We start from the raw sequence: 24,164 nt of genomic DNA on the forward strand, positions 1-24,164 counted from the left end.
TACCAGTGAGGGAATGGACTTGTTGGTAAGGCAAGGACAAGCAGGCAAAAAAGCAAAAGCTTCCTTCTTCCATGTCCTTATATCAGCTTCCAGTAGAAGAGGTGGCCCAGGAAAGATTGGGATTCAAAATGTGTCTTCCTACCTCAAAAATCCAGATTAAAAATGGACCTTTCTACTTAGACTAAGCAAAAAGCCCTCACAGGTACCCCCCATTTTGGGGTTTTAGTTCCAGATGTAGTCAATTTGAAGAATAATCATCACACCACTTATTTTATTATTCTTAATCCTTGGATCAGGTTTGTTACAGACCTTGAATGTCACTCATTTGCTGAAAAACATGGTGCCCAGCGCAGGGTGCTGTTGAGAGGCAGGCGGTGGAGTCTTGAAGTAGGACCCAGTGAAAGGACACTAGGCCACTGGGGGCACACATTAACCTTTCACACTCCATGTTATAAATCTTTCCGCCCAAAGCCACCCAAGCCCCACAGCCATGTGTGCGCTTTACGCCAGCCGCCTGAGCCCTATCTCCACGTGGGCAGTCTCTGCCAGCTGCCCGAGTTCTGCCCGCCATGTGGATGGACAAAATAATACACAGACTTATATTAGGTACAAATGCTGCTTGGCCAATGACTAGGATTTCTCCTCTGTTAGCTCAGTCCTAATTATCATAAATCTATGTATTTTATAAGACTTATGTTATTGGATGCTTTCCATTGCCGTCCTCCCTTGCCGGTGGATCACATGGCGCTACTGGAGGAAGCGAAGGGGAAAAGGGGGGCACTTCCTGTTTTTCCTTGCTTAAACATTAGTCTCCCTGCTATGTCACTTCCTGCCTGGAATCACCACTTCTCTACTACATTTCCCAGAATCCTCCTCAACTCCTACTCCTGCCTAACTTGCTGCCTCATTGGCCAAACAGTACTTTGTTTATCATCCAGTAAGACAAACACATACACAGAAGCACTTCCCCCATCAGCTCCATCTCTCTTTGCTTCCTGTTCTCCTTTTGAAACACTGAATCAAACTAACCTTTTCTCTCTGTAAGTTTCGTATCCCAAATAGTTTGTTACAGTAACAGGAAGCTGGCTGACACAAGACTCTGATGGCTTTTGGTCAGCTGTACTTCCCTCTTGATGGTTTGTTTCTTCAAGTGGTTTCTAAGTTTCTGCAAGTACGCTTTCATCAGAGGCGTTTTTTAGCAAAGATTCAGGACACCCTGTTTTGTCCAAGTATAGCTCCGAGGCAGGTTTGTCTTTGCATTCGGCAGCATTGTGGGGGTTATACTGGTTTTGATTCCTTGCCTTCGTCATAGTACGTTGTACACATAATGACTCTGAACTGGCTGTCCATCAGCATTTGGTCTGGCCTACGTTCCAGTTGTTTTCCAAGAGAACATTGCCACTATATGGTAAATTCCTCTGCTACTCTTGCAGGCCATGAGAGAGTTTCTTTAGTTCATAAGTTACAGCTGCAACAGTATTTTTATTATCTTAGTTTTTCATGTGTAGCTCATTTTAGCTCCTCATTCTCATGGCATCCATGACTGGGACTCTCCTCTCAGTGTTGCCGTTAGCATCCAGCCTCAAGGCCTGCATCTGATTTGGAAACTCCCAGGAGCTGCCTGGGCTCCAGCTCATGCTTTGCTTCCTCCAGTTCTGATCACTAAGCCCACCCCTTCCTGCCTGTGTGCCTTTCTTCCTTTCTGTTTTCCCCCTCCACTTCCCTCTCTTCTTCTTCTCGCCCTTCCTAGAGCAGCTATGAGCTAATGTTTTTCTTTGTTAATTTTATCCAGGATTTCTGTGTGTTTGGAACAAAAAGGAGAATTATTCCAAATCAGCTAATTCTGCTGTACTTGCTGATATAACCTTAAAATATATTAAATGTTATTAAAAAAATAAGTGTGCTTACAACATTGGTGCCTGCTATATACACTACTAAGCTAATGATAGATAAGGATAGCTAGCTTTTATTAAACATTATTTTCTAAGAATTGTTCTACCTTTTTAGGTCTTTATAGTAACTATAAAAGCTTGGTGCGGGATCATTCTATATTATCTAATAGATAAGAATACCATAACAGACATATATTAAGTAATAAGATTTTTAAATATAGGTATCCCAGCACCAAAGCCTTTATGTTTTACTGGGATGAACTTTAAATATAATAAAATCAGAGGCAGAAAGATGGCTCAGCAAGTAAGTGTACTTGTGGCCAAACCTGACTACCTGAAGTCAACCCCTGGGAGCTTTCATGCGGAAAGGGCACCAACCGTCCTCTGACCTCCACACTCAATGCCATGGTGTATCTACCCCCAGCCCCACACAAATAAATAAATAAATAAATAAATGTTTAAGAAATTAAGTAAGTAAACTTAACTAACTTCCATGTCACATTTACTTAATTTTTATAAATGTGTGCAGTCGGGAGACCCCTACTATAGCATGACATCTATTGGGATGATAACGATGAACACAAATGGAATCGTGATAGGTTATTAACTGGTAATTTATTGGGGAGTTATACTCACACGAGGAAATCAATAACCAGATTGGCACTCCGATCGGTCAGGTCCCAGAATGCTTCCCAATGCTGGCTCAGCCCGGAGAGAGCAAGCTCGGCTCTCCCTCGCTCTTATCTACACCCTCCTATGTACCTGTGACCACACGCAAATGGGCGTGGTCAGCAGTAAATGTAATCAGGGTCTCTCTCTACAGGATGTTTCCATCTAAGAAATCCCCTTTGGTCCCTTTGTTGTTTTTCTTTCTCTTCCCTAAGCCTCACTCCTAGTGAAAACACTGAGCTGTCCTCACGTGTATGAGTTGCCTTTCCCACACATAAATGGAATCTCGCCATGCAATGACTGGCTTCTCTCGCTTAACATAACGCTCTTCAGAGTGAGAGTCATTCACTGTGTTACAAGTCTTAGTTGTTTGTCACTTCGAGTTAGTGAGTAGCGTGTCATGGACCAGATAAACTACCTTTTGCTTGCTCATCTCTATAGATGATGCTTTGATTTGCTTTTCAGTTTGGGATGCTCACAAATGGAGGCGATATGAATATTCACATATGTTAGACATTTTTTCATTTTGGGGGTAGCTATCAAAGGAAGAAGTTAAAAGAGGACATGGTAAATGTATGTTTAGTGTTTAAGAACTTACCAATTTTTTTTCTTTTTTTGAGACAGAGTTTCTCTTTGTAACAGCCCTAGCTTTCCTGGAACTCACTTTGTGGATCAAGCTGGATTTTAACTCACAGAGATCCGCCTGTCTCTGCCTCCCGAGTGCTGGGATTAAAGGCTTACACTACCACTGCCAGGCACCAAAAGGTTTTCTAAAGTGACTGAGAGACTTACTTTGGCTCACTGATTTAGAGGTTTTGGTTCGTGGTCACATGGGTTTTTGGTGGCCCAGCACAACATGGTGGGAATGTGGCAGAGGAAGCCTGGTCACACAATAGTAAGTAGGAAGCAAAGGAAGAGGATCTTGTAACCACACTAGAGATGGTGAGACCTGGGAGAATAGAGCCAATAAATGAGGCAGACTAAGTCTCACAAAGTAGCCAACTTTATTCAAAGCATCAGACAATTTATATTGTGAGGGCTAAGAAGAGGCACCAGCGTAAAATGTATAACCCCAAGGCAAGCCGCACATGGTGGACAAGCTGCACATGGCAAAACAAAACTAAACATGTTTTTTCCAGAGAGGAATATAAGTAAATAGCAACAGCCAGTTGTAATGAATAATCTGAAGTGAACTCACTCCCTATCCACTACACCTGGGAGGAGCATGAACACACATTCCAAGAACAATTCTGTGTTTTAAAGAAACTGGAGGTCACAGACTCTTGTCTTGTTTTCCTGGAGTTTTGTTTGTTTGTTTGTTTTGTTTTGTTTGTTTGTTTGTTTTGTTTGTTTGTTTGTTTGTTTTTTTCCCCACGAGCACTCAGAATTCTCCTCGCATAATCCATTTATGGAGCATGTTCCAACATGACCCCATCAGACCCAACCTAAATATCCTACCATGTTATAGCAGCATCACAGGCGGGAGACCACACCTGACACACCTGGGCCTTTGGGGAACATTCCAGATCTAAACAACAGCACCTTCTCACCAGCAATGTATGACTGTTCCAATTTCCTCGCATACTACTCAGTGTATGGTATTGTTAGTCATATTAAATCCTAGTCTCGCTAGTGGGCATATTTTGACATTTTATTAGGCTGCAATATTAACGATTAACGACACAACCATCTTTTCATGTGTTTATTTGCTCTTTGTAACTCATCTTTGGTAGTCCACTAAAATTTACTGGTCATGTGAGAATTATACTGGATTATAGTAATTCTTCACATATAGACCCTCACTCAGCCCCCTGCTTTAGCAGCCATGACAGGCTACAGAAAAGACATGTAGGCCTGTGACTCAGCACATGACACAAGGAAACTCCAGATCCCCTTGCCTCTTGGAGCCTAGGGCCAAAACTGAACACAAAGAAACTCTAGACACCCCTAGCCTCCTAGGTACTTGGTTCCTGGAAACTGTTTGGCCACAAAAGAAACTCCAGGGGAGACCAAAAACTCCCCTGTAGTCTCCAGGATACAGTTCTAAAAACTATTGGTATCTATGTAGAACAGGTCACCTGCAAGTAACAAGACAAAGCCATAGAAACCACAAAACATTCCCTCTCAGTACTGACTAATGAGAATAAATGGTACACAGGTATTTCATGCCAAAATATGACTTTGAGAAATCCTCCTAATTATTCCCAAATGTCAACCCATACCTGCTGATGTAATCCTGTGACTTTTGTCTTTAAAACCTAACAGTAGTCAGGGAACTTCACTCCCTCTGGAGGCGGTTGTGTCAGCTTGCTAGACGGGGTCCCTGTCATGGTTGGATGAACAATAAAACATTGCTTTTACAGTTCGGTGGGTCTGTCTCCTTGGTGATCTTTGGGGGAATCTTTGAGACTTGGGCACAACATTCTAAATATGCTTCTTCACTGAAACAGACTTTGCAAATATTTTCTTCTGTGCAGAGTCCGTGTTTGTAAATGTTCCCTGTGTCATATCTCAGTGCAAACCAGAATGATTGAGAAAATTGATGGTCAATGGCTCACTCCTACCAGCAGATGTGGGGTTTACAGTGATTAAAAGATCAGGCAATCACGCTGAACATCCAATAACCACATTTTTACTAAATGAATCTCTTTTATTCTGACACAGACTGAACATTCCTCTTGGATGTGAAGAGTCAAGACCGCTAATAGGATTATCTCTGAACTCTGTCTTTACCTTGATGGAAAACAACTAGACACCTCATGGCCCTATATAAACACTGCCCTGGGCAACTTGTCCTGGGGCATTCTGTTTTCAAGTAACTGGGGAATCCCTTGTGGAGGAAGGCCATCTCCAGCAGTTATATTCAGAAATGAGTGGGTCTTATAAAAGTGCTGCTCCCAAAAGGGTTATCCACTTTGCTGATGGAGACACCATAGAAGAATACAGCACAGAGGAAGATGAAGAAAAAGAGGAACAGAACTCAGCATTTGACTCTGTAAGCTTATCATATTAGTACCAGTGGGAGGATGGGGAATAAATGAGAGATCGATCCAGACAAATTATATAGAAAATATGGCTTTAAATTCAGGTTTTGGTCACCTTGATTGCTTTCTAGATGACATATAGGCAATAGACAGCCATTGGTTAGTAAGTTTTCTCATTGGTAAGAGAGAAAATTAAACATTTATAATAAATTTTGAAATCTCTATATAAGAATCATCAGTCACCACTCTTGATATTAATTATTTAAAATTTCTTATCATAGTTATTTAATTGTCATGGTATGCATGTGGAGGCCAGTAGACAATGTGTACTCTTTCCTTCCACCATGTGGGGCCTGGGGACTGAACTCAGGTAGTCAGTCTTGGCAGCAAGTGCTTTTGCCCACTTGTTAATAATTATACTAAATTGGTTTCTCTCTATTTTTCAGTCTAAACTTTCATGGGGATCATACTTCTGCTTTTGGGCAGGTCGATTTGCAAGCAATTCAATTTCTAGTAAGTAACTATTAAGGTTTGGCTTTTCTCTCTCTCTCTCTCTCTCTCTCTCTCTCTCTCTCTCTCTCTCTCTCTCTGTCCTAGCTATGTATTAATTGATTCTCCAAGATAGATCAGACTTCCAGCTGTTCCATCCACTCCTCAGAATTCAGAAATGATAATCTGGTCATTTCTAAGTCCATGTATTAACTGTCCCAAAGGCTTGGAGATCCTTCTATCCACCTTCTGCTATTCTTTCTATCAGTAGACCATGACTAGGATGAGATTGGCTCTCCAATGTAACGTCAACATCATTGACCTCCACAGTTGTGGAAAATACGGAGGGTCATTCCCTCTGATCATATCACTCCATTATTATTAGTTTTAGTGTAGCTTGAAGACTTACTGGTTGTTGCCATGGCACCCAAGCCAATCAGGCTTTCACACTCTCTTCAGGTCTCTTTGGATGTGAGTTTCCTGAGTCACTCTGTCCTTAGTCCCTGAGTGACTGAACCACTTGAGAACAGAGATTGCCTGCCAGCACCTGTTTTCTTATCTTGACCCAAATTTCCTTCTTTAAAAGTTCCTGCCATCACTCTAGCTATCACCCTCAGAGCTATGCAAAATCAGCCCACATTCATTCATGGGTCAAAGATGCAAATAATGAAGCCAACAGTTAATCCTTCCTGAGTTTATTCTTCATCTGGACAAACTTCCAGTTTTTTTGTTTTTAAAGAATATTGAATGCTGCACTTCTAAGTTCCCCAATCTCAGTTACTCTAATATAAACATGAGCTCTATTGGCTCCTCCTGGGGACATAAGTGATATCTTGTACTCTTATTTATAGCTCATAGAATCTTACTTTGTTCTACTGGCATTTTTGACACAATTGGCAAATGTATAATGACTCATTTCCTTCTAATGTGCCTGCTTGTGAATGTGATATCGAGAAAAATTACCTTTTACTCTAGAGTTGTGAGAAAATATAAAATGTGGCTCTTTCAAACTCATCTTTACTCATCCATTAAAAAAGCATTACTGACTGCTTACTGCATGCCCTGTACCGAGCTGGACTCTGAGACACAAAGACAAATGATGTCTTCATGGGATTCGATTTTCAATGAATAATATAGACGAGTAAATGTGTCCAGAATTGTAATGTGTGCTCACAATTGTCAGGATAGGAACAACTCGGGGACCAGGGACAAGGAAACTCAGGACAACTGACATAAAGGGAGGGTCCTGAGAGAACCACGGAAGTCTGTTTAGCTGAGGAAAGTTTGGGGACCATTGTTATGGTTAATAGGATTTGGAAGGAAGGAGTTGCCATAGCTTTATGTTTCCTGCCCTAAGCACAGGGCAAGTAAAAGATACAAAACTATAGGATGAGAGCATCAGGAATGAGATGCTCTTATGCTACAGGATGAGAGCAAAAAGGAATAGTCTACAGTGGTTTTCATGGGGGCTTCGGCTTAGGATGATACAAACTTCCAGGGCATGGTGGTTCATGCCTGTGGTCCTGGCTATTCCAGAGGCCCAGTGTAGTATGACAGGCCATTTGCAAATAAATTTAAGCTCTCAGCACCTTGGCTGACCATAATCTTCAGCCATAGATTCAGTTCCTCCTAGTGTTTGTTCTTCCTTCTAGCTTGTGAATTCCTTGGTGAAAGATTTGCCGTCTTCTTTGAACCCAAATACCAGTATGTGCTAAATGAGTATCATAGAAGACAAAATAAGGTAGGTAAAGTCCTGCTTGGGGTGCCGGAGGCTCTGAGATGGGTGGGGTATTTTACTGGTTAGATTTCTGCTTGCTTTGACTGAACACTGGCAGAAGCGACTTAAAGAAGATTGATTGACAGGTTGACAGACTCACAGTAGCAGGGAAGGCTTGGTGGCCAATGGCTCCATAGTTGTGGTGGTGGTGAGGCTGTTTCTTTACATCTAGGTAGACCAACCAGTAAATGGTTTCCTGTTCCTCTAGCTAGGCCTTTTAGCCCCAAATTTCCACAATTTCCTGAAACAGCGCTACCAGCTGGAGACCAAGTATTCAAATACATGAGCCTATAGGGAATATCCAAAGGTTAAGAGTATGGAAGAATGTTTTCCCATCTTATAATCAAGCCATGCAATTGCACTGAGCTCCCACAGCCAGACTGGCTCCCATTTCTGAAGCCTCTTGCCCCTCAACACCCTCACTTAGCATTTACCCCCTTCCCGTGGAATCAGGATTTCATAAGTTGAGTAACAAAAAAGTAGGGTGTGAAGCTTGAGATTCCTTAAAAGGCAAAGCTTCTTACATGAGTGTTTCTACAAGAGGGAGTTCAGAGATTGGTGGCTGCCCATGAAATTTTTCCTTCTTTCTCTCCAACCAGGAATGTGACAAGGGGAGTGAAGGGACTGGACCACAGGCCCAGGATGCTGAGGTTCCTAATGAACAGTGTCACCTGGGAGCTGGTGGCCAAGAATATGGGGCCATCTCTTCCAGAGAGGGCCCAGTGGCAGATTCCAGCTCATGATGGACAACAGAAGCTACCCATGCATTCTGATGCCTTGACTATTGGTTACCATGGCGACAGCACAATAGGCAGTGCGTGTGAGCTTGGTTTGGTTCTAAGATCATGAATGAATTCTCAAGAATCCAAGAGTTATATGTAACAAGGAAAGCAATTTTAGAGACTTTCACAATATAAAATTTTAATTGTCAACATCTACCCTGATGTCATCCCAGTAATAAAAATTCTGTCTATTCTGACTTTTCACAACAGCAGTGCCTCATGGGCCTGGAAGTCTGGGCTGCCATTTTTATGATGGTGCTAGGGTCCAGTAAAAACAAAACGAAACAGAACAAAAAAACAAAAAAACAAAAAAAACAGAAATCTAAATTTAACTTATGAATTTCCCTTATAATAAGTATTTCATTCCATACAGTCAACTGAATTAGTTGGGACTTGTTTCACCATTGTCAACTTCATCAGTACGTTACCCCTTTAAAGAACTTTGTCAACATCTTCCAGAGTTCCATTAGAAAATCAATAATTGAGTCCTAGAAATAGTATGTGTCCTAGTTCCCTTCATGTTGCTGTGATAAAGTCCTCCGACAGAAGCTGCTTAGGGGTGACGGGTGTTCATTTCAGCTCACAATTCCAGGTTCCAGTCCATCAAGGCAGGGAGGGTCACAGCAGCAGGAGCTTGAGAGACCTGGTATTGTGAAGTTCACAGTGAGTCTAGGGCAATGGATGCATGCATGCCGGTGCTCAGCTAGCTCTCTCCTTCCCTTCGGTCCAGGAAGCAGCCCTTGGGAATAGCAGCATCCACCTTAATTAGGCCGGAAAAGAGCATCTTTCACACATATGCCCCTGGCCAACTTACTCTAGAATTCCTTATAGAGACTCCCTTCCCAGGAGGCTCTAGATTGCATCAAGCTAACAATTAAAACTAGCCACAATGTTTGAAGCAGATTTTTTACTTTAAAGTTTTTGTTTATTTTACATACCAACCACAGTTCCCCCTCCCTTCCTCCTCCTCCTCCCCCTCCCCACCCCATCCCTCCCTCCACTCCTCAGAAAGCAGCTTATATAACAAAATAGGATTCTTTTTGGAAGGGTTAATAAGGTACCTCACAGACACCAAGGTCAGATAAACCTCAACAGTGTCTAGATTAGTCTGATAAGAAACTCCCAATGTCGGTCCCTCCCTTTCTCATGCGTCCTGCGTTGGAGGCAGAGGGACATTCAATAGTATTCCTAACTCCTCTGCTCAGTGACTGCTGTTTAGAACCTCAGTCCCAACTCAAAACAGACAGGAAACAGGTTCTGACTAGCTCTCCTTTGTCCTGTGTTAATGCCCAGTTCAGTTCCCATGGCCCACAAGGTAGAGATACATTGTAGTAACCTGGTTACAGGCCCTTTTCTCAATGAAGGTGATTCTCAGGAAAAGGGACTAAAAATGATCTCAGCAGACAATGCTGTGGACATTTTATGTGAAAATCCAGGAAAGCCAGTTAGCCATAATTAGGCACTACAGTCACTGTGTGTCAATTATGCTTTTTAACATTTGTGATGTGCCACGTTGACTGGGCCCGGATTAAAGACCGTCTGTGAGACTGTTTTAGGGAGACCAGCACTCATACAGTGTGGGTTTGGGGCATCATGTAACCCCACCCAACGCCTGAGTGGGGTAGAAAGCCCAGGATGGGGGATTTTCTCCTTTCTGCTGCCTTCTTGCTTGAGTTAAATGTCTCGTTTCTTCTTCTCTTCTTGTGCCCTGGGCCTGGGACTTAGGTCTCTGTTTGCCCCTATCCCATTCTCATCCCTTGGATCAGGACTTAGGGCATGGCTTGTCCCACCCCACACCATTCTCAGGCCTTTGGACTTCAATTGATTTGTTCTGACACCAACTTTCCTGAATTCTCAGGATGCAGGTGGCAGACCATGGGATTTCTTGGCGTCTGTAATCAATCTGTGAGCCTTTTTACATCATGTCTATCCAATTCCCCATAAAAGACCTACCTCCCGAACTATCTGTCATCCGTTCCTCTTACTGGTTCCATTTCACTGGAGAAACTGATTAATAAACATAGAACGAGAACCCTCGTTTCATGGGTTTGCATGGTTTGTTCTCGCTAAGCACTCTTAGTTCCTTATCTGGCCTGCTCTGTTAATTCAGTTTCAAGGTGAAGTGGATCCGAGGGTTTTATGACACAGTGGGAGGGGCCACATCTCACGGTTAAGTATTAGTTACATTAGCCTACGGTGTCAGATCAAGGCCAAAACCAATAATTGATTTACTCATTCTTTTCTTTCAGAGTAAGCTCTAGTGGTTATTTTTATTTTTCTAATAAAAATATCTAATAAAACTATCCACTGACAAAATAAATACTTGTCAACAATTCTAGGGAACTAGACTGTGGTGGTTTGAATGAGGATAGCCCCTATAGGATCATATATGTTTGAATGCTTGGTCCCCAGTTGGTGGAACTGTTTGGGAAGGGTTAGGAGGTGTGGCCTTATTGGAGGAGGTGTATCAATGGGGCAATGGCTACTCTATTCCCAGCATGTGCCCTCTTTCTCTCTGTCTCTGTTTTCTCTCTCCCCACCCCACCCCAAATCCTGCTGCCATGTTGTGAGGACACTCAGGCAGTACAGTGGACTCAATGCATTCTCCCCAGACCCCCAAATTCATATGTTAAAATCTCAGTGTCAGTGTGACTGTTTTAGAGGTGGAGCCCTGGGAGGTGTTTAGGTCATTACATCAGATACCTCTTGAAGGAGATTTGAGCTTGTGTAAGAGGCCAGAGGTAGCCAGTTATATGTCCACCATGTGAGAAGACAGCTTTTACAATTCTGAAGATGGTGGTTCCAAAAACTGACCATGCTGACACTGAGAGATTTTTGCTCCAAGAACTAAACTAGCCAGCCCATGGCATTTGCTGAGGCAGCCTTAACTGAACAAGGCTATGAAGAGACCCATGTTGCATGGAACAAAAGTTTGAGGCAAACATTCATTGTGCTGCTCCCAACCACATGACTATGTCTGGAAGATGACCTTCTAGCCTACAGATGACTGTAGACCCAGTCAGCAGCTGGCACGCAGCATGATGAGAGCTCCTGAACCAAGACCTTCAAGCTAAATCTCTCCTGGATTCCTGACTTACAAAATATCAGATCAGAAACATTTTATCATATATTTTACCCTCCCACAGAAACAGTTCCAATACATTTTTAATTCCTACACATTCCTAGGGGCTCCTAAGGAGAACTGAGCTCAACGAAGAACCCTAATGTTCCGAGAAGGCAGATATTTCATCTCACCCACCTCAAGACTAGACTGAACTCACCGAGCCATATCAGATATGTCCCCTACCTTATTGTGAGATGGGGAAGCCCGGCCACACAACTGCTCTTCTATCTCCTGCTAATACAGTCTCTTGTTTCCTTTGCCACCTGCCATTTGCCCAGAGCTGTCTTCATTATACCCAAACCCAAACCAAACCAAACAAATGAAAACTAGTTCTCTGTAGGACTAGTCATGATCATTTTACTCCTGGAGAGTGCACGTCTGCAGTGATAAAACTCCTAGACATCAGCACCCACTTCCCCCAATGGTATTCGTATTGTCAAGATGGCTCAGAAGAAGATGCTCTGTCATTACTATACTCTGTGACCAGAACCAATACTTCTCACCAAGGCATGGTGTGCCTGCCACCTATCTAGCCTCCCCTCTTTTGTAAACTCAAACAATTTTATTAACATTAGGGCCAGGGAGATATTCATGGATGTGATTTTCTTGCTGCATATGTGGAGGTCAAAGAACAACTTTGGGGTGTTGGTTCTCTCTTTCCCCCTTTACATGGGTTCAGGGGATTGAACTCAGGTCATCAGGCTTTTACAGTAAGCATCCTTACACATTGAACCATCTCACTGGCCCCTCTCCCTCTTTCTAGTTGATAAAGACCTCCTGAGTATCGCACTGTCTCACTTTTGTTACTGTCATCCAGTCTATCCTGACCTGTTTACATCTTTGAATGCTCTCTCTCTCTCTCTCTCTCTCTCTGTGTGTGTGTGTGTGTGTGTGTGTGTGTGTGTGTTTGTGTGTGCGCGCGCACGCGCTTGCGCGCGTGTTGAGATAGGATTTCTGAACCTTAGGTTGACCTTGAACTTTTCATGTGGCCAAAGATGATCTTGAATTCCTGATCTTCCTGCCTCTACCTCCCAAGTACTGTTATCACTGGCCTAGACACCATGAACAGTTATGTGCTATTGGGATCAAATGTACAGTTTCATGCATGCTGGCAAACACTCTACCACCTGAAACCCATCCCTAGTTCTCTGCATCTGTGAGCCTTGAAGAAATCACACTTCTAGTATTTTGCTTCTCAAAATGTATCTCTGCCCCCTTGTAAATCTATGGGTGCTAAATAACATACGGAGAAAATGTATTGTCTAGCTCTATCTGGCAGCCTCCAAGGCTCCATGACGCACTCAGAAAGGGAGAGTAGCTAGCTTCCTCTTTCAGCAACATGTGAACCCCAAATCTTTTCAATCCAAACAGATCCTCAGTTAAAGTAAATCATGCCACAAAGCCATCTGAATGAATCTAAATTTAAATGACTTTCTGATTATTGGTATTTTAGATTATCAACATATTTTATTGTGTGTAATGTAGGCAAATCAAGGTTAATTGCTAATGATTGAGACACGCAAACCTTAACCTTCAGAGTAGCAATTGGGAAAGTCCAAGGTGAAGAGAGAAGCTCTTTGATGGATCTACACAGGCATCCATCCTTTATCACCAACATAAATCATTCAAGGGCCTTTCCCTGAATAAGCAGTCCTGCCAAGAAGAGCTGAGCCTTTTCATCTTTGCAGGCTGCTTGGTGACGATGTCCTTCAATTATCCCCATAAGATTTTCTATCCTCTGCCAAACTGCACCATTTCCACCTGTAAGATGTAATTGCTTCTTATACCAGCAGCAGAGTGAAGCCAGGCAAACTTTGACCATTTTTTATCCCCAAGTACCTTATAGAGCTTTGTCACAAGCTAGCAAACACAGCAGACAGCTTTTCAAGCAAGACACGGGGAAAGCCGAGGAGCTCTCTAGAGAATACAAGGCAAAGAGGGTGGTCCATTGATCAAGGTTACTCAGGTGGGTAGTGTCCTTATTAGGAAAAATTACTTGAAAGGAAGTATTATTTCTTTTTACCTGTTTTCTTCAAGGCTGCCCATAAGCTAACCAGCTGTAGAAATCAAGGCAAAGTAATAGAGACAAAATTTTATTCAGAATTGAGTGAATTTCTGTAGAAACTATGTCTTCATATTAAATATTCACGATAGTCTTTGGTTATAGTGAGGGGAACTTTGTTTTACTATCTGGATAAGATGGCATCTTCCCACAGGCAAGATGGCTCCTAAGAATATATCAATATTGCTTAAACCTTCACCTTCAAATTGTAAGCAAATTGGTTCCTGAAATTGTATATGGAGTACACATGCAATGTAAATGTAATGCGAATTTGGGACAACTGACTGAAATATCTACTTTCCTCATTGGCTGCTGTGATGTTTGGCTCATTGAGGCATCTTTCTTCATGAGAGGACCACAATAAGTAGCCCAGGCTGGCCTTTAACTCAAGATCTTCTTGCCACTGCTTCCCAAGTGCTGGGCCACCATGTCCTAGTTCCATGTGTCATCTTGACAAAGCTCTAGGACCCGGATCTCGGAGTAGTGATCTATAATGTAAAGATATTGTATAGATAATGGTTAACATCTTCAATCAGTTGACTCTAAGTAAAAGCAGTTATGTTCAATAAACTAGGTGGACCTCAGCCAGTCATTTGAGGCCTATGAGGAGCAAAACTAAGGTTTCTGTGAAGGGAAAAAGTCTCTCTCAAAACACAGCAGGTAAATGGACATGTTGCCAAACAGTCCTCTAAATACTGAGGTTTATTCTTACAGATTAATGCTCTTCTCAGCCTTGGTCAGGAGAACTTTATTTTGCAGTGGGCATCAGTTAATGAAGAGACTGTAACTAGTCATAGTACTGAGAATAAGTTACTGTAGAGTGCTCAGCCCTAAATAGGACAGCCACAGCATCTCCTATTTTCAAGGCTCAGAGAACATCACGGAAGGCGGGGTGGGGTAGAATATAAAAGTTGGCGAATGAGGAGGAGCGCTGGGAAATGCTGTCTTCAAACAGGACATGGGTGCTACACTCACAAGTGAACAGAAACTATGGCTACCAGCACAAGACCTGCACAAGACGGAGCCTGTTAGCATTCTGGCACGGGTGGGGGAAGGGCAGATAAGAGTCTCCCGCTATCCAAGGAGCGCTTAGAAATCAGTGGCTACTATGGTGAGGGGGAGTTGCTTTTCTTTAATGGTGGACCCTAATTAAACTTAGTGGGCCATAATGAAAATAGGAGGGGATTTGTTGGAAGAAGGGGTCCAGAGGGATGTTAACGGACAGGTATAGGAAAGGGTAATGGGGTTGAGGATGATCAAAATCCGTTATATGCATTAATGAAAACAAAAACTACAGGATGAAAGTTTACCTGCATTTCCAGCCCACTAGCCTGCTGTCTAGATTTTAGACTTGCCAGGCCCATGAGTACATGAGCCTGCACCTCCAAATAATTCCCTTTGAGTCTATCTCCCTGGAGAACTCTGATGGATGTAGCTGGCATTCTACAGGCCTTAGGAGGTTTCCACTACCATATTTAGTGAGCTACTACACCTACCAGCTGGCCCTTACTCCCATAATGCAACATGCAGAACAGTGCTGGGATCTGTTTCATACAGCTTAGATTTAAACATGCTAGCACTCCTCCAGAATTACACAGAACCCTTTATCTTGGCTCCCCTAGGCCCACTGAATGATATCCAAGACTTTCCTATTTGTGAAGAAACACCTAGTTCTGTGTTCACTCTACTCACAGATCAGCTGCAAGGATGTAGAGCTCAGTAAAAATGTCAAATCCTCTGTCCAGCTGACTTCAAGACAATGAGCAGATAAAAGACAGGCCCAGAGACTACAAGTGAATGCTTGGAATGTGTCTTGGAGTGCAAAGGAAATGCCTGGTGAATATTCAAGAGAGTTAGATTTTAATTCCAGTTTCTTAGCTTGTATGGCCTGTCCTGAAAAGGACTAATAAGCACAGGCCTCCTGGAACAGAGTGATGCTAACTACAATGCTGTGTGTAATCACCGTTCCAGGGAAACGGCATGGTTCTAATGATCTCATTTACTCTGGGTAGGCAATAATATTTTTTCTGGGAAAAGAAATATGAAGTGTCAACTTGTTTCTTTCATGTGTTCATCTTGATGTCTCTCTTTCCACACCTCTACTTTGCAGCCACAATATGACTTTCATGAGAAAACAGGGTATGTTCAACACCTCCTACGATGTTAGCTTTAATTTTCAAACTGACACAACCTAGAATCACCAGGAATAAAGTGTGTGTGTGTGTGTGTGTGTGTGTGTGTGTGTGTGTGTGTGTGTGTGAGTGTATGCGTGTGTGTATGTGTGAGTGTGTGTGTGAGTATATGTGTGTGTGTGTGTGTGTATGTGTGTGTGTGTGTGTGTGTGTGTATGTATGTGTGTTCATTTCGTTCTGTTCTTGACTTCTTAACTATGGCTGTGATGTGTCTAGTTATTTGAAGCTCCTGCCTTGACTTCCTTACAACGATAGACTGTAACCCAACATTATACACTGAAATAAGCACTTTTATCCCCTGTATTGATTTTTTATCAGAATATTTTATCACAGTAACAGAAAAATGAAATGAAACAAAATAGCTCTTAATATTTATTCACAACTACATATGGCTCTTAGACAGGGTAGGTGTCTGAGGAGACAGGGTAGATGTCTGAGGAGACAGGGTAGGTGTCTGAGGAGACAGGGTAGGTTTCTGAGGAGACAGGGTAGTTGTCTGAGGCGACAGGGTAGATGCCTGAAGAGAGCCATTTCAACAGGTTAAGGACATGATCGTAATATCCCAGATCAGGGAAACCCAGCAAGGGGAATCCTTGACTGCTGGGTTCAGATTTAACAAGAAGGAGGAAGGCAGCGTAGAGTCAGAGTTGTCACAGAGCGCTAGCTACAGGTAGGTAGACACTGAAAGGAAGGGAGCTCTGTTCACAAAGTGGGTGGATCAGAAACTTAAGTCAGGGTGAGAGGGAAAGGTTTTCTGTCAACTTGTCCCCATATTGTTAGCAACTAGTTTTGACCTTTTGGCAGATAGGTAGAAAGGGCTTGGAGAAGGGAAGGGTAAGTTTCTCACCACATGTGGCAACTTGAAGGAACTTCTTGCATACTGTGGAAAAGAGCATACAGTGGGAGACAGAACAAATGGAGTCAGCCCTCTGGCTGAAGACCCACAGGTCACCTTTATCGGTGCCAGAAACCTAGAGCTGGACAAGCCCTGGCTAAGGAGTTGCTGATGTTAATTCTAGTCCTCACTCTGCTACTAAGAATGTGTATGCTTTTGGAAAAGTCATTTAATTCCTCTGATATCAGTTATCTTATCTAGTGTTTATTATTTTACCTTCTGTATCTTCTCCTGGGTATTAATACATTTTCTATAAAAAGAGAATCTCCAAAACTTAATCTTTTGGAAGAGTTTGGTTAAACAAAATGAAAAATGCTTATCCTTCACGCATTAATGTGTACTGGCAAGCTGCAAAATGCAGATAAACTATATAATTCTTTCCAGAAGGATCTATGATGAGATAATCTAAGTATGGAGTACCCCAAGAAGTAGCAACCTAAGGAGTCTGCTTTGAGAAGCTCTAAGATATACAATTTATAAAACAGCTATTAATTTTAATATTCTCATTGTAGAAAACTGGAGGATTGCCAGGAAATGGGCATTTTCCAGGTATATAAGTGACATGCTGAACTGGAAAACATTTTGCTTTTATTTTTACTAGCTTCTCTGGTGGATGTTTCTCTCTTTCTAATGGTATCACCACCCTGTCATGCAAGCTGAAAATGTCAGTATATTTGGGACACTATACTGACTTGACTCTCAGCTGTCAATCTGTCCATTGCAAAATTGTGACAATTTATCCTTTACAATAGCTAAAAACTCATTTGATGAACACACACATATATTTATAAATCTTTGTGTGTGCACATGTGTGTGATGTACTCATGTCTCACTGCCCATGTGTGGATGTCAGAGGACAACTTTGGATACTGGTCCTCATCTTCCACTTTGTTGAAACGGGGGCGGGGGGGGGTAGGGGGGGCGGCGGCTCTTGCTGTTTGCTGCTGTATCCACAAGGCTAGCTGGTCCTGAGCACACTGGATCCGCCCATCTCTACAGCCCTTCTCACTTAGGAGCATTGGGATTACACATGTACCACGCTGTGCCTGTGTTTCCATGGGTTCTGCAGATCCAAACCCAGGTCCACATAGCCAGGGCTCTACCCACTGAGCCATCTCCCCAGCCCCTGGGCCTATTTTTGATTGCTGCTCTTGCTCGTAGAATTCAAGGCTCCCCTTTCTCATTTGTAAATCAAATCAGATCACGTCCCTCCCCGATCACCTTCAAGAATCCCATGTGATGACAGAATACAATGTTAAGTTTTTCACCCTCATTTCTGGACAATGCCCAGCATGTCTCTCCTTCCTGTCTCAATGGGCCAGGTTTGTGCTCCCTGGAAATGGCCTTCTGTCATGATTTTTCATCTCTGCATACTTTTCTTTCCATGGGTTTTCTACCTCTCATCTCTTCCCATTAAGGCACTCCTCGGGAGCAAAAACATTGTATCACTCTAGACTCCACTGTCTTGTCACCTGTTTGAAACCTTTCCTTGTGCCCTAATCTAGACACATGTTCTCCCTTCTCTGGGCTTCACTTGTACATCTCTGATCTGATATGCTCTGCCTGGTGTGGTAATGACATATTAAGCCATGCTAACCATTCTTCAGATGGTGGGTTTGCTCAACACAGAGCATAGTGAATGGCTGGACTGGGCTTAACCGTTCCGAAGCTCCTTCAGTCCCTCAGTTTATACCACAGCAATGATACAAATACATCAATGTGCGAAGAAGCCAACGCTGGGACAACAGAAAGAGCTTTGTTGAAAATTAGCTGAGCAGGAGATGGGAGGCAAGTTCAATCTGCCTACATGATTGCCTAGGGAAGGGGTTCAAGGGCTTTTCAGAGTCAACCGGTCTAACATTATCTTGAGCCTTGACTATATCTTTTTTTGTTTTTCTTCTTTTCAATTTTTTGATTGTATCTTTTAAGGTTTCTACTATTCTGTTGCTGGAGTATCACAGTCAGCACTTTTCTCTTAGCTGCCCGTTCTGAACATAGGGCTCCACTGGGCTGACACTTCAATTCTATCCAGTTCAGGGTCATCCTAAGATCCAGTTTGGAGGTGCCTCCTAGGACATGCCGTGCAAAACCTTAGAAAGGAGGCATTTATTTTAACATGTATGGAAGAAGGAGAAGAACTTAGCTCCATTTTGATTGAGGCACCTTGTGGGGAGCAGAAGGAAGAGGACTGAACAGGGTCCAAGAAGCAAAAGTACAACCCGCCAGTGGCTGGGCAGGAACTTACATAACTGTGTGTGCCAGCCAAGTTTAAACAAAACTAGGATCCTGCCTTCCCATGGAGTCTTGGAGCTGGCAATCTTACCTCTATGGATGATTATATTCTTCAGAATGTCTCTCACTCCTGAGAGAGTATTCTTGAGTTCTAGATACATAGTAACACTTTTGCTAAAATCTTTTGCAAACAAGGATGAAACAAGGGCTCAGCTTCAGGACCTCATCCCTTCCTTCCTTCCTCCCTTCTTCCTCTCTCCCTCCCTCCCTCCCTCCCTCCCTCCCTCCCTCCCTCCCTCCCTCCCTTCCTTCCTCCCTTCCTCCCTTTCTCCCTTCCTCTCTCCCTCCCTTCCTTTGTTCCTTCCTTCCTTTCTTTTCTTCCTGTCATTTATTTAACACATATTTCTATGTGCCAGGCAGTAACTAACCTAAACATGGCAGACGCCCAACTCTCTTCAATCTCTTAATTGCCTCAGTCAAGCTATAGTTTTTGAAGATGTCCCAATGGGAGTTTACCCTCAGTCTCCCCCATGCACCCTGAGCCACCCTTCTCAGAGTGGCCAACTACTCCTGCCCAGGTGTTAAGCATTCTCTCCTTTGAGATCTTTCATCTTCCTTAAAACCCAGCATTAAAACGCACCTGTCCTTTGATCAAACCTCCAAAGCCTTGCTTCCAGCCCCAACCTATTAAGACTGCAGAACAAGCCTGCACTAAACACTGCACAAAGCCCGGTGCACTCGCTTGAGTATTATTTACTGTAACCTCCGTGAGGCGTGCCAGAAATACACAGAAGTCCCCAGCGCTCAAGGCTGGGAAGATGCAGCAGGATGATAAATAAGCCTAGATGATGATTTCAATGGATGGTAATTTCTCGCTTCCACGGAGACTCTACAAACACAGCTGTCAGAAGTGCATTGTGTAAATCAGATGCTAATTAAATTAAATTCCCACTAGAATCAAGGCAGCAAAGTATTTTGTCTTGTTTTCTTGCAAACGGGGCCTCTCAATCAAGACAGCTGGGGCACCAGCGTTTCAGGTACCTGGGAGCAACAGCTGCAGCGAGGCGAGACTACTGCTTTCATAATTAAGTTGCCGTCAGGAAGAGGGAAATAGATGCCAGTCTTTATATTATCAGTGATGCTAAAAATGCAAAAAGCTGGTGGCACCAGAGCAGGACTGGGGAGGAGGAGTGGGCTCTGCTGTCAGTTTTATCAAAACCGTTTTACTGCTCAAAGGTGCACTTCCTTGCTTCCCCCATCTCTCCTGCATTTTCTTCTTGATGTTGTGGAGAGCTACCTGCTGTTGGGTGACATATTGGTTCCTGGAACCTGGGAGGGTCCAGAGGCATTCTCTTTTTGAAGAATTAGGTGGTAGGACTCTGAGATTCAGGGTTCGGGCATTCCAAGTGTTGATTTTGATTAATGTGCTGTCAACCCTGCTTTTCAGTCCTCAGCCCCAGCTCTCTCTTGAAGCAGCCAAATTCACATTCCTACCCCGGGCATCAGTTCTGAGAGTGTGACTAAAAGACATATAAGCAGGAAAAAAATTTGAAATAGTTCACAGGCACAGATATGCAGACATAGGAAAATGCTGCCTAATTCATGTAGAGAACATAGAGACTGGAGCTTAGACAAGTACATGGTTCTTGTAGGTTTTAATTTATTTATTCACTCTTAAAAATTTACATTTATTTTCTTGGGGAGAAACATATTGTGGTGCTGCCCCATTTTGTTGCTGTCCTGCCCCATTCTGCAGCTGCTCCCCAGATTACCACAAGGGAGGCTCATATTAATTATAAAGGTTTGGCTGCTCAGAAGACAAATTGCAAGAGTCTCTTTTCTTCCACTGTGTGGATCCCAGGAATCAAACTCGGGTCCTCAGACTTGGTGGCAAGCCCCTTTACTTGCTGAACCATTTTGCCATCCCCACTTGTTCAGTCTTGAAATGTTTTCTAATTACTCACCGTGTGCCAGGTCCTGTGCTGAGGGTACCAAGCAAGAGGGTGTCTGCTATGAAGGAGCTTCCAGTTAATTGGAGAAGAAATATTTTTTTTAAATTAACTGTAATAAAATGCAGCTAGACCAATTATGGAGTCATTAAAATAGGACATGCATGGTAGGAAAGTGTCTTTTAAAAAGAAGCAAACTCAAATTTTAAGTATTGGAAGTATGCTGGGTCTGGGGAAATGGCTCGTTAGGTAGATTTAAAACCATGAGTTAAATTCCTTGAACCCACATAGTGGGAGGAAAGAGCCAACTTATGCAAGTTTTCCTCTGATCTCCATAAGTACACTGTGGCCAGTGTGAGTCCATGTACATAGTGCACACACACTTATAATTATAAGTATGTGTTTTCAATATTTAAAGTATTTTAAAATATTGTATCTCCTCCATTATTTATTTCAATGTATGCTATCTTTCCATTCTGTTTCTAGAGTTTGTGTTCCATACAGCATTCTCCATCAGTATTTTAACACTCTAGATCCAAAAGGAAGATAACGTGTGTGTGTGTGTGTGTGTGTGTGTGTGTGTGTGTGTGTGTGTGTTTGTGTGTGTGTGTTGGGGGGGTATGGTGTGGTGTTTATTTTGTACAAGATACGTCTCAGCAGAATGTAGAGATTCCTTTCGTGAATACAGTCTGATACTAATAATTGGTTCAAAAATGCACAGTGTTAAAATAGAGAAATCTACACAATGGAATATAAGCTAGTGACAAAGCAAAACATTTCCCTCCCCCCCAAACAATTACAGGCAAGAAAAAGCATGAACCTCACATTCTGCTGAGTGAAAGAAGCTTTAAATAAAAGGTAGCATGCAGATCCCATGTTCACCATGGGATTTTACTAACATGCTGCCCTGGAATAGCCCAAATGCCATTTTGGGGAAATCGGGATAGTGCTTGGCCCCAGGAAGTAGAAGGCTAGGACAGTAGGAGAAGGGGTTGATTTTGGGATGGAATACAAGGGGGAACTTTCGAGGCTTGTGGCCATGTTTTATGTCTTGATAGCAGTCTGGATCACATGGTTTTACAAACTGAATTACACAACGCACAATTACAATGTGTGTGTCTGGGGGGCTGGGGGGAGCACAGACTGTAAAGATGTGAGTTATATCTTCAGAACCCATGTTTTGTTGTTTGTTTGTTTGTTTGTTTGTTTGTTTAGCTTGAAATTATGGTGTGCTCTGGGGAGGCAGAGACAGACAGATGTGAATCCCATGTCCCAGTGAGAAACCTGTCTCAAAAGGGAAAGAACAAGTGGATGACACCAGAGGAATGGCATCCAAGTCTGTCCTCTGACCTCTGAATGCACCATGAACACACACATGCAGTAAACAAAAAACTGTGAATTTTTTTTTTCGAGACAGGGTATCTCTGTGGCTTTGGAGGCTGTCCTGGAACTAGTTCTTGTAGACCAGGCTGGTCTCGAACTCACAGAGATCCACCTGCCTCTGCCTTCCGAGTGCTGGGATTAAAGGTGTGCGCCACCAACGCCTGGCCAAACTGTGAATTTTTAAAATACAAAGTACACTGCAAATAGAATAAATATAAAATATGGAGCCTTAATCAATGACCCATACATTGCAATACTTAAGGGGAAATTCAGTGATGCCTGGAATTTACTTTAAATGCAGAAAGACAGTATGATTGGTGGATGGAGGGAGGACTGGAGAGCTAAAGATACGATGCAGCTGTACACTGACTACAATATTAGTGTTGGTACGGCTGGGGGCATAAGGGTATTCCCCAAAATGCTCTTTCATCCTGGTGGTATTGTTGAATAAAACTTGGGCATGGGAAAGCAACTTAATGCCTCTAAATTACTGGGTATAGCACCTGCTTGCTGCTCTCTCTGGGAATGGTGCATTTTTCTGAGGTTATAAGATAATGCCCATCACCTAAGATCCTGTAAGACAGTGGTTCCTAGTTACAGGAGCATGGAAAGACCCCGTGTGAGATTTTAAAATCCACATGTTATGGACACATGAAGAGAGGAAGCCTTGATGTAAATGCCTAGAGGAGTCTTCCCAAATACATCTTACACACGCTCCTGCTATGCACTCCTGCCACAAGGAAATGAACTCTGTCCAGCAAATGGGTCCAACATAAAGAGCATCCATCACAACAGTTTTCTTCAGCATCCTTTGGTGATTTGGTCCTTGACTGGCAGTTACCAACTCATGATGTGAAGAATGGATGGCAGAGTAATGGGGGTAAAGGCATGGCAGCCTCTTCCCTCCTCCCAGATGGTGTCAAATAGGCAACCAAGATTAGCCACCACAGGTCTTTAGGATTTGTACTCTGAACATCCATCTAGTGGCAAATGCTATCTATTCCTCAGACTTTGGTAGGAGCAAAAAATCCCCCAAGGGTCCTGTGTCCTATTCCTTTCCATTCTGCAGTTCATTTCTCTACCAGAAAGTTGATTCTGAAACGGGAGCCCTCACTTTGTTTTGTCTACCTGATGTGAGTCTCCAATAAGGTTTTTTTTTTGGGGGGGGTTTCGAGACAGGGTTTCTCTGTGGCTTTGGAGGCTGTCCTGGAACTGGCTCTTGTAGACCAGGCTGGTCTTGAACTCACAGAAATCCTCCTGCCTCTGCCTCCAGAATCCTGGGATTAAAGGCATGCGCCACCACTGCCTGACTTCCAATAAGTTTTGAAGCCGATTTTCAAGTATCAATTTCAAAAGAAAGAAGTGGATTAAACGGAAAATGTGAGAGGGTAGGTGGTAAAACAGATAGTCACTTGGAATTTACGTTTTCAGGTTCATAGCTATAAACATTTACTGATTCTCCATGGAAAGCTTCTTTGTCTGGCTCAAGGTTAAATGGTTTGCAGTGGGCTTCAGCTACAGAAGTTCTCAGCCTGTGGCTCATGACCCCCACAGGGGTCACATGTCAGATATCCAGCATATCAGCATTGACATTACAATTCAGAAGAACAGAAAATTACAGTTATGAAGTAACAACAATATAATTTCCTGGTTGGGGGGGGGGTCACCACAACATGAAGAATTGTACTAAAGGGTTGCAGCATTAGGAAGGTTGAGAACCAGTGGCTCAGCAGG

At 42.9% G+C, this 24,164-nt stretch overlaps 1 protein-coding gene across 1 annotated transcript; it reads left to right on the forward strand.

The window, feature by feature from the left end:
• The first annotated feature begins 5,234 nt into the window (after window positions 1-5,234).
• Window positions 5,235-8,554, forward strand: Fam177b (family with sequence similarity 177 member B). The gene is made up of 4 exons (XM_035445290.1): window positions 5,235-5,556; window positions 5,992-6,058; window positions 7,687-7,775; window positions 8,411-8,554. Exons 1-4 carry the CDS (start codon window positions 5,431-5,433, stop codon window positions 8,552-8,554), a joined length of 426 nt encoding a protein of 141 aa, XP_035301181.1. The 5' UTR covers window positions 5,235-5,430.
• Window positions 8,555-24,164: the final 15,610 nt, after the last annotated feature.

Source organism: Cricetulus griseus, chromosome 5 (genome assembly GCF_003668045.3).
Source record: "Cricetulus griseus strain 17A/GY chromosome 5, alternate assembly CriGri-PICRH-1.0, whole genome shotgun sequence".
NCBI lineage: Eukaryota > Metazoa > Chordata > Mammalia > Rodentia > Cricetidae > Cricetulus > Cricetulus griseus.